General features: G+C 35.6%; 1 protein-coding gene and 1 long non-coding RNA gene across 2 annotated transcripts; both read right to left on the minus strand.

Annotated features, from left to right (window-relative positions):
* Window positions 1-567: 567 nt before the first annotated feature.
* Window positions 568-8,721, minus strand: LOC121216049 (uncharacterized). The gene is made up of 5 exons (XM_041091241.1): window positions 8,618-8,721; window positions 3,569-3,708; window positions 2,291-2,459; window positions 1,034-1,093; window positions 568-956 (listed from the first exon to the last, which is right to left on the minus strand). Exons 2-5 carry the CDS (start codon window positions 3,643-3,645, stop codon window positions 918-920), a joined length of 345 nt encoding a protein of 114 aa, XP_040947175.1. The 5' UTR covers window positions 3,646-3,708; window positions 8,618-8,721; the 3' UTR covers window positions 568-917.
* LOC107899332 (uncharacterized) lies at window positions 1,712-2,271 on the minus strand. The gene is made up of 2 exons (XR_001684647.2): window positions 2,050-2,271; window positions 1,712-1,954 (listed from the first exon to the last, which is right to left on the minus strand). It is a non-coding gene; the product is annotated as an uncharacterized lncRNA (long non-coding RNA).
* Window positions 8,722-11,259: the final 2,538 nt, after the last annotated feature.

Below are 11,259 nucleotides of genomic sequence, written 5' to 3' on the forward strand. Positions count from 1 at the left end.
AGGATAAAGTCTGTGATTCAAAAGCCAAACCAGTTGTTAGAGCTGGGTCGGATAGGCAATCAACATGATTGGTCCCGTCCCAGTTTAAGTAGTTGGATGTGAGTGCATCGGATAAGCAAAAGCTAGCAGTAGAGCAGACCAAAAACCTCTCTCTTCGCTATAGCGGTCAGTGTGAATCAATGGCTCTTTCATAAAAAGACCTTTCAATCTGTGGTTACCGATCAAGCCTCTCTATCCTATCCGAGATAGCTAGTCGTCACCTTCAGTCGCAGCAGTGGCCCTTTCATTGCACTCCCTTGGTCTTTCTTTTGAAAGAATTAGCCCATGGGTCCCCCTATAGATTAAGACCTTTAACGGCGCTTTTTCCACAAACGACGCTATAGATCAAGACCTTTAGCGGCGCTTTTTCCACAAACGCCGCTATAGATCAAGACCTTAGTATTAAATATTAAATATTAAAATCAAACATTATTAATATCAAAAATTAATTAGTATTAAATATATACTTTTAGTCAAAAAGATAATATTTAATCATATAATAAATTAATTTTTTTAGTCAAAATATTAAAAAATCATGTTAATATTTAAATAGAAAAATTACAAGTTCAAATAGTGCAACTAATTGATTGCAAAAAAAAAAATGCACAAGTTCAAAATGTGCAGTAATAAACTTAAAAATTTATAGACTAAAATGGAAATTAAAAAACCCTTTGAAATTAGACTAAAATAGGTTTACTACATTCAAAGTTTACTACATGGGTTTATTGCTTCTATAAACTCCAATTGTTTATGTGAAACAGGGGTGTTTATATATTACAAAAAGCATGAAAAAATAGGAGTCCATCTCCACACCTCAAAAACCAGGCAAACGCATACCCCAACATTACCCTCGTATTCATCATCCATCTCCAGCTGCTTCAGTGTTCGGCGAGCCAAAAGGAGTCCAACACAATAAGTTGTGTTCAAAATGTCATTAAATAAGATAATATCAGAAGAAAAAGATCATCTTAACATCTAGAAAAGTAAATCCCACCTGCTGCATAATTTGTAAGGCCAACTTCAAGTCCATAGCGAGGAAGCTCATGTCCATAAGCTGTTGCAAGAACTATATCACCAGAAATACATGAACATACCCGTATCCAATACATATACACAAGTCCGAGTATCATAGAACCACAACAAGTGCTAAGTGTAACAACTCGATGATTGCATTTACTTTTTTCTATCTTAGAGCATCATCCTAAAGCAAGATTAATTGGGGAAACATCTCCATTCTTAAATCCTAATATCAATTCCAATCCCAGGCTTGTATTAAACCGCATTGCGGGGTACAAACAAGTGCATTTCAATCAAGTAATTATCTAATCACAATGCACAAATTCTCAATGAATATCAATGACTTAAACCAAATAAAAGGTCCCAAACTTGGTCTATTATGTTCATTAACATCATAAAAAATCATCAATTACATCCTAATAACAATTTCAACTCCAAAGTTGACTAAAGAAGCTTTGCAGGATATGAAAACACAAGTGCATTTCCATTCAAGTAAATTGTTGTGTTGTAATCACAAAGTTCAAATGAAAACCATGACTCGAACCCATAAAAAATTCAACTTAGTCTATTGTATTCATTAACATCAACATAAAAACATCAATTACTTCCTAATAACAATTCCAACCCCAAAGTTCAATTAAAAAACATTCCAGGATACACAAATGCAAATGCATTTCCATTAAAGTAATAATAGTGTTTTAATCACAAAGCTCCAAATGAAAACCATGACTTAAACCCATTATAGATTACAAACTTAGTCCATATGCTCATTAACATGAACATTAAAAAACAATTCTAAAATAAATAACAGGGAAGTTCCTCCTTAAAATGTAAAGATTAAATAGTCACTTATATCCAATTTATAAAACATTATGACATAGCAGAGGTAAAGAGCAACCTGTAACCAAGAAAATAAACTACATTTCCTCAACGGTCTATAGAGAACTAACAATCGAATAACCAAAAGTAATAGACATAATATAAATTATTAACCTTAGAACAGCTGATTTTTTCTCTTCCAGCAACCTGCACAACTCGACCTTTAACCCTACAACTTGCATGTGAATGTTTATAATAAATTAAAGAGTAAAACATCACAAAAGAGGCCAACAAAATTTTCATGCATGAACTTAAGGTAAGCAAATATACATTTTGAGTAAGATGTGGCCTATTATCTATTCAACTTGCCAAACATTAGTTTGGCTATTCATCAAAAGGAAAAATTATATACTACCTGCTGTTGAAGATCTGGAACAAAATCCAGATCTGGAACAAAATCCGACGTAGCATCTCTTGTCAGACAAAGAAGATTTTCATCCGCATTCATTGATTCAGACTTGGAACGTGAAAGATCTCCATTAGTTTTTGAATCAACCAACTCTACTGTCTTATTTGTTGAAGATCTGCACTATTTGTTGTTCATGCTATATAATTTACTTGGTCGACCAAATTAAAGAATATTTATGAAAAACAAATTTGAAATTTTACCAAATAGTATCTAAAAGTTATAAAGCAAAATTCTATTTTGTCAATAACCCAAAACCTAAATAGAAAAAGCAAAAAGCAAAAAGCAAATCAAAGTGAATTATTATGAATAATCTAATAATATTAAATAAATTTAAAATTTGAATATTAAAGTTTAAGAAAATGGTTGAGATGAAAAAAAAATGAAGGTTGAGTAGAAACTTGAAATTTTATACAAAAGTAATGTTTTATTGAAAATTCAAGTAATCTAAATTCTACAATGCTTCTACTCTTAACTGTTTTGACACTAATTTTTTTTATATTATTATACCTTTATATGTATTTTTATAGTGTTGGAAAATTAATATATTATTTCTAAAATTTTAACTTAAATTTTAATATGTTTTATTGTTGCACACTGTCTCCAAATAACTTTTAATTTACCCTGATTTTAAATAAAAAAACAAAACTGAAAATATAAAACCTGCCTTTTACAACAAACATCCTAAAAAGGACAATAAAGAAAAAAGACAGTTTAGAAAAATATTAGTTTTCTTACTCCAATTTTATAAACTATATTTCATAAATCCATAGTGCTAAAAAAGATTTTTTATTTTAAAAAATAAATGATTTATAAATAAAATTATTAAAAACACGAATATACTTTTAAGATGTGGTTTTATCATATAAAGTTGCGTAAATTAAATAATTATCTAGAAAAATATGGTACATCTTAATCCAATTTGATGTCATCAAACTAAAGTAGAACAAATTCGTTTTATGTTAACTTTTCCTAATAAAAACAATTAATTGTCTATTTTCGGAAAAGAGGAAAAAATGACCTTTTATTCAGATAATTATTCTTTAAAACATAAATTATTGAGATAAATCAACATTTAATCCCTGAATTTGATAAAAAATTTCAAATTAGTCTTTAATCTTTTTTTTAATCCACATTAACTTTTAAATTTCACAAGTAATTTCTATGCTCAACCATGGTAAAGCAAGCTTCCATCATTACTATTTATATCAAGTAGAACGAACTTACAATTGCCTGGTGCAGATTATTTTTGCTACTTTTGTCAGAAATGTGCAGCTGCCCAAACACCTTTTTCCATTGTGCATTGGCTCAGACTTTATGGAAAGTGATAAATAGTAAGCATTTGATCTGTTAAAGAATCTTGCAGACTGCAAATACCACATCAGAAAATTGCTAGTTGAAATATAAACAAGGGAGATCCATGAGTTACAAAGAGAACAATAGGATGGCCTTTTTAGACTCTAAAAGGGTGATGTTAAGAACTTAAACAGATTCCATCACCTTTTACAAACTATGATTCGCCATTCATATTTCTCTACTTCCATGATTTATGTTATGAGTATTAAGTATGGTTAGTTTAGCAGTTAGCAGTAAAGTTTAGCAGTTAGCAGTAAGTGCAGTCATTTAAACTGTTAAGAAACGGTTATGATCTTACTCTATTAAATAAGTCTGTATCCTCTCTTCAAAGGAAGAAAATATAGAAGTTTATTTCATGGTTATTATATTCTTCAACATGGTATCAAGAGCAATAGGTTTATAATTTTTTCTTCTTCTTCATGGCTTTTGATCCTGTACCTGGGGATGATACTCCTCATCACTCTTCTACTTTTGGGGGAGATCCTTCGCGAAGTTTTGGAAGTGCCGTGTCACACACAGTTCGTTCTTTTTCTAAACATGATACTATCAAGCTCACCGAGAGTAATTTTCTGCTCTGGAAGCATCAAATCTTGCTCATTCTTGAAGGTTATGATCTTGAAGGTTTTGTACAAGGTACTGTTTCCGTCCCATCTCTTATTGTTCCCGGTGTTGATGGTCAGTTGGTTGATAACCCGTTGTTTCATGCTCACAAGAAACAAGACAAATTTCTTGCTTCTTGGCTATTGTCGACAGTGTCTAATGAGGTTCTAGTTCATCTCACGTCAGCCAAGAGCAGTTCTAATATTTGGTCTGCTATTGAAAAACGATTTGGTGTTAAGTCTAGCATTAAGGTTTCAAAAATGAGACTTGATCTTTATTCCCTCAAGAAAGCCAGCCTTTCGATTAAAGATTACTTGTCAAAGGTGAAACGACTGAGTGATAGCCTTATTGCTGCTAGCAGTGCTGTATCTGAGCAAGAACAAATCAGCATTATTTTAGCTAGGCTCTCGCCAGAATTTGAGTCTGTTCGTGTAATTGCCTCAGCTACACCAATGTCTTTAGACCTCTTGACTGATTTACTTCTTGACTGTGAAGCTCGACAGTTGGACATGTTGACTGAAGTTCCTATGCAGGCAAATGTAACCTCCTATTCCAAGAATTCTAGCTCTTCCAAACCTACTGATGGTTCAAGTAGCTATGGGTCAAGTGGTAGACAAGGTCCTAGGGAACATGGCAGAGGCTGGTTTCGTGGTAGAAGTCGCGGTAATGGCAGAGGGTGGACATGCTCCAGACCACAGTGTCAGTTGTGTGGTAAGCTTGGGCATGTTGTTCAAACTTGCTATCATCGGTTTGATGAAAATTTTTCTAGTGTGGAGACTAATGACTTAAAAACTGTTAACTATCATTCTTATGAACAAAACCCTTCATCCTGTTGTAATTTTCATTCTCAAGCTCCTGCACAGACTTCTCGGTCTTCTGTTATAGGGTCTTCTGTTCAGGCTTGGTTTTCAGATTCTGGTGCCACCAACCATGTCACTTCGGATGTGGACAATCTTTCATCCCCTTCACCTTACATAGGTATGGATAAGGTCTCTATGGGAAATGGTGAACAAGTCTCAATAGCTCATGTAGGCTCGTCATCGGTGGTTTCTGGTTCTAGACTATTTCATCTTAGAAATATACTTCATGTGCCTACTGTTTGCAAAAATTTATTATCTGTGGGTAAATTTGCTAAGGATAATTTGGTGTATTTTGAATTTCACCCATATATGTGCTTTGTGAAGGACATTCAGACAGGGAAGGTCCTCCTGGTGGGCCACATGCATAAAGGTCTCTACCGGTTTGATGTAACTAAAACTGGTTCCTTCAAGTCACCTGCTGTACCGAGGGTCAATTCCATCAATGTGTGCCGTCCTTCGTGTACTTCAGCACCTTTGTTGTGGCATCAACGGCTTGGGCATCCATGCAATGGTATTCTCTCAAAAGTTTTGCAGAGTTGTAATATTTCTTTTAAGAACAATTGTCTGCCAAGTGTTTGTTTTACTTGCCAATTAGGCAAATCTCACAAGCTTGCTTTTAGCACATCTACAACAGTGTACTCCGTACCGTTTGAGCTTGTTGTATCTGACGTTTGGGGACCTGCTCATGAGAAATCAAATGGGTTTTCTTACTATGTATCCTTTGTCGATATACACAGCCGATATACATGGTTTTATTTTATTAAAGCTAAATCTGAAGTGTTGAACTATTTTGTTCATTTCCAACGAATGGTTCAAGCCCAATTTGGGTTCTCCATCAAAATGCTTCAAATAGATTGGGGGTGAATATCGGTCCCTATCTGTTGAGTTGTTTAAATGTGGCATCCAGCATAGACTTACGTGTCCTCATACCTCGGAACAAAACGGTGTGGTCGAGAGGAAACATCGACAAGTGGTTGACATGGGGTTGACACTCTTAGCACATGCGTCTCTTCCTCTGAAGTTTTGGTCTTCTGCTTTTTCCTATGCTGTACATATAATTAATAGGTTACCCTCGTCTACTCTTCACGGTGTTAATCCCTATAAGATGTTGCATAAAAGGTCGCCTGATTACTCCTACTTGCGCATTTTTGGTTGTGCCTGCTTCCATTGTTTGCGACCGTACAACAAGCACAAGTTACAGTTTCGGTCAAAATGCTGTGTGTTTCTTGGTATTGAGGCTAATCATAAAGGGTATAGGTGTCTTGATGATACTGGTCGGATATTTGTGTCTCGACATGTGGTTTTTGATGAGACTTGTTTTCCGTTTCAGCAACGCTCTCCTTCCAAGAGTTTGATTAATGGTCAGCAGCAACATCGACAACAATCATATGTTCCTCTTGTTACACCTATAGTTTCCTCGAATACTATGGTGACTAGCTCTGACTACTTAAACTCTGTGGCTGATTCTACACCAAGTCAACCTATCCTAAATATGTCAGCTCAACCGTCTGATTCGTGTAGTGAACAATATGAGTCTCTACCTATAGTTCAATCAGATTCTCCACCCCGGGCTGTTGAAAATGTTCATCCTATGCAAACCCGATCTAAGTCTGGCATCTATAGGCCTAAGGTCCTTAATTCAGTGGTGACTACTAAGGAGCCAGTCTCTATAGAAGAAGCTCTTCAGAGTTCTGAGTGGACAGCAGCTGCACAAGCTGAGTATCGGGCGTTGATTTCAAATCACACCTGGGATCTTGTACCGTTACCTGAAGGTAGGAGGGCGATCGGATGCAAGTGGATATTCAAAGTTAAGAGGAATGCGGATGGCTCGATTGCACGATACAAGGGCCATTTAGTAGTCAAGGGCTATCTTCAAGAAGCTGGCATTGACTTCCATGAGACTTTTAGCCCTATTGTGAAAGCTACTACAATTAGAGTGGTCTTGACACTTGCCATATCTTTGGGATGGTCTCTCCATCAGATTGATGTTAATAATGCATTCTTAAACGGTGATTTGAGTGAAGAGATATATATGGTGCAACCACCAGGTTTTGAACAACAAAGTGGTAATGGCCAGCAGCTGGTTTGCAGGCTAAGGAAAGCTTTGTACGGGCTTAAGAAAGTCCCTCGAGCTTGGTTCCACAAGTTAAGGGAGTTTCTACTTGCAAATCAATTTGAAGCTTCAAAAGCGGACAGTTCCCTCTTTATTCACAAAGCTGGGAATCATTTGATGTATGTTCTTGTCTACGTTTATGACGTTGTGATTACTGGTTCTGATTCGAAAGCTGTAGATCACTTTATTGCTCGTCTCAACCACCAGTTTTCTCTAAAAGACTTGGGGAGTTTAAACTACTTCCTAGGGATTGAAGTAACTCCTACCACAAATGGCCTAATGCTGAGTCAGAAAAAATACATACTGGATCTTCTAAAAAAAGCATCAATGGAGAAGTCAAATTGCTCTCCCACACTAATGGTCTCCACTTGTCGTTTGTCCGCTCGTGAAGGAAATATGGTTGAAGATGAGAGTTTCTTCAGGAGTATCCTAGGTGCCCTCTAGTACATAGTAATAACCAGGCCAGACATTGCGTTTTCAGTGAACAAAGTCTGCCAGTTCATGCACAAGCCACTCGACACACACCTTAAAGCTGTTAAAAGGATTCTGAGGTATTTACAAGGCACCTTAGATCATGGTCTTCATTTTCATCGTACGTCTAAATTTGTGCTTGAAGGTTATTCGGGCTCCAGCTGGGCATCTGACATCGATGATCGAAGATCCACGTCAGGTTACTGTGTTTTTTTTAAGAGGAAATCTTGTTTCATGGGGCTCCAGAAAGCAATCTGTTGTTTCACGTTCCACAGCAGAAGCCGAATATAGAAGCCTAGGAAATGTTACTGCGAAAATAGTCTGGCTTCAGTCCTTGTTAACTGAATTATGTGTCCCTACTCAGAAGAAATCTTTGGTCCGGTGTGATAGTTCCGCTGCAGTTGCTATTGCAGGCAACCCAGTCATGCATTCAAAATTCAAGCATGTGGAGCTAGACATCTTCTTTGTAAGAGAGAAAGTAGCAGCAGGAATACTTCAAGTTGGACATGTGTCCAGCCTCAATCAGGTTGTTGATATGTTAACAAAACCATTGTCGGCACTTATGTTCAACAAGTTCAGGCAGCAATTACGGGTGGCTCCAAATAAAGAATAAGTCAACCGAAGAAAAGGAAGTCAGGACAGTAAGGGAAATGTTATGAGTATTAAGTATGGTTAGTTTAGTAGTTAGCAGTAAAGTTTAGCAGTTAGCAGTAAGTGCAGTCAGTTAAACTGTTAAGAAACGATTATGATCTTACTCTATTAAATAAGTCTGTATCCTCTCTTCAAAGGAAGAAAATATAGAAGTTTATTTCATGGTTATTATATTCTTCAACAATTTCCAACTAGGAATTATTAGCAATAAATATTGTTACCTACCGCAACAAAGCTGGAATTGTTTCATGATTCATTTGCTCCCTAGATAGGCTAGAGTCAGAGTCAGTCCGACTGCTATGTCTCATACACCATCCTGCATGAGTTATAATATGATGAAGTGACCTATACACCATCCTGCATGAGTTATAAGTAGCATACTGAAATTAATACAATTGACCATATCACTTCCAACTAAAATATAACATTCTAATAGAAATTTGTAGTCTAAAATTATTACACAAAGCATAGACAACAGCAGAATTCTCGGTATACCTCATTTAAGTCTTCCATTTGAAGTACTTTTTGTACATCAACAATATATAGATTGTCTACTTCATCAGATTCTCCAAACCTCTTCTTCCATACTGAATCAAACCGCTGATGAAGAAACATTCAATTTAAAATTCATATAAAGTTGATTTATCAGACCCTAATCTAACAGCAGAGAGATGAAAAATGAGCAATCATATAACTTCTTAGCACATTGTATGAATAAACACAAACCCTCTAACCTTAGATCCCTACTTCTGAGATACATGCGAAGAAGGCAATGTTCAATTTAAATCCCAAATCAGAAAGTTGGTTTAGGTTCAGAGAAAATTGAAGATAGACAAGAGAGGAAAGAGTGGACGCTTTAACCGTTTATGGAATACAGATGTAAACATAAACTGCTGCCCGACAACCACCATCTTCAATGCTAAAAATCGCTAAACATTTACCTCTAAAATTTATCATTCTATCCGGGATTCATAGGCAAAACACCAACAATATTTGGAACTTGCGCAATACCAAAAATGAGAAAAAAGGAAAACTTGAGGATAATTTGAAGGAGGGTTTGGGTTTTGCTTGAAGGAATTTGGGTTTTGGAGGGAAGGGTGGAAGGGGAAAGTGTGTCGACAAGGATGCAGAGGGCTGCTGATTTGGGGAAATTAGGGGGAAAATAAAGGGAATCGGGGTAGGGGAGAAATGGCTTGGGAAAAATAAAATGGGGGAAAAAGAAGAAGAGATTTCTTGGGATGGGGGGAATCGATTTTGGTAGTGTTCAATGATGTTTTTGATGAGTTTGGAATGTGTTTGTTACATATGTAAAGTGTCAGATCAATCGAGAGCCACTACGAGAAAGTCTAAAGGCAAGAAAAAGCTTGTTTGAGCTTTCGGCTAGTAAGCAAAAGCGTGATCAGTGAGTGTCCGAAGTCACTGCTGGTATGCATGGTTTGTAACGTTAATGGAACTTAGGAATAGCCTAACCTCTATCCTGAGATTTGAGTGTAAGCTTTCTTTATTCTTTTTGCCTTGTTGTGAAATTATGCCTAATGTATGTCGAGTTGTGGAATTTGAGACTATTATACAGGTAGTGTGGGTGAATACTTGTATATGATATGTGATAAACTGATTTTAATACACACATATGTGGTATGATATATGATGGCATAATGGGTATTGTTGTGGCACTAAAAGTGCAATTAATTGTGAATCCGATAAACATGGATTGTGCAATGAATATGAACAAAGATTATGTGCATTAAAACTGTAATTAAAAATGTGTAATTGGCCTTGTGATCTCTTGAAATTGTTGGATATAGTTGGCATGCCATAAGATTTTGAGTACTCACCTTTATGTTTTGTGATTTAGGCATTGAGGCCTCGAGATAGGTTGGAGAGATAAGGGAATGTCGAGCTAAGCTCCATTCATTAGGACATGTTGGTGTGTTGGAGACTGGTTAGCTTTATGCTACACTTATAAGACATGTTAGACTCTTTAAGTCATTGGTGTGATGGAGATCTGTGTATCCAATGTGTGGTGATAAAGTCCACTTTTACGTTTTGTCATCACAAGTTGCCAAATTATCATTAAATGATTCATGTATGAAATATATTGTATATATGTGCATGTTAGTACTTAAGCTATACATGTGAGATAATGTAGCATGAATATGATATTTTGACTTAATCAAAATATGAATGCATGATTCGTAGTATGCTCTTGCTTAATGTATGACGTTGTGTATATTTGAGGTAATTTTGAACATTCACTTAACTTGTTTAAGCTCACACACTCCTCACTAAATCTTTGCAGATGAGTAACACTTAGGGTGTGAGTGGAGCGGCCAAGGAAGTGATCCTAATAAGACAATAAACTTTTGAGTAAGTGGTTTTATAAACTTTGGATTCTTTGGATAAAGGCAATGTGGGTTAAAGCTTTAGTATTAATTATTAGCATTATTTCATTGATTCTATCTTGTTATTGGGTTAATGGAACTAGGACGTTGCTTTGGACTTCGTTTATGTTTAGATTGATGTTTGAGATTAAAGTTGTTAATGCATGTTAGATGTTTTTATTTAAATGTATGAATGTGGCATGATGAATGTTTAAAGGATGAAATAAGTTTAGTTAAATTGGACTATAGTTAAGTGTTGAGGAAAACATTTTTAGGCATGAAAAATACTTTATTTTGTGAAAATTTTGGCATTTTGGGAAAATGTGTTGATACTTAGGACACGATTATCGATATCATGAGGTTGAGACATTTTTAAAGATTGACAGTAACCTAATTTGGTATCGATACCCAAATCATGAGTTTCAATACTCATAATAGAAATACCAATACTCTTGCTAAAGTATCGATAAAATGGTTTGAAACATA

Source organism: Gossypium hirsutum, chromosome D04 (assembly GCF_007990345.1).
Source record: "Gossypium hirsutum isolate 1008001.06 chromosome D04, Gossypium_hirsutum_v2.1, whole genome shotgun sequence".
Classification (NCBI taxonomy): domain Eukaryota; kingdom Viridiplantae; phylum Streptophyta; class Magnoliopsida; order Malvales; family Malvaceae; genus Gossypium; species Gossypium hirsutum.

Bases quoted from the DNA above. Each gene is read 5' to 3' on its own strand.
- LOC121216049 (XM_041091241.1), bottom strand. From the start codon at position 3,645: ATGCACAATGGAAAAAGGTGTTTGGGCAGCTGCACATTTCTGACAAAA. The intron at 2,460-3,568 runs GTAAGTTCGTTC...CAAATAGTGCAG, and splicing joins ATAATCTGCACCAGGCAATT to ATCTTCAACAAATAAGACAG. The intron at 1,094-2,290 runs GTAGTATATAAT...TTCTTGCAACAG, and splicing joins TTCCAGATCTTCAACAGCAG to CTTATGGACATGAGCTTCCT.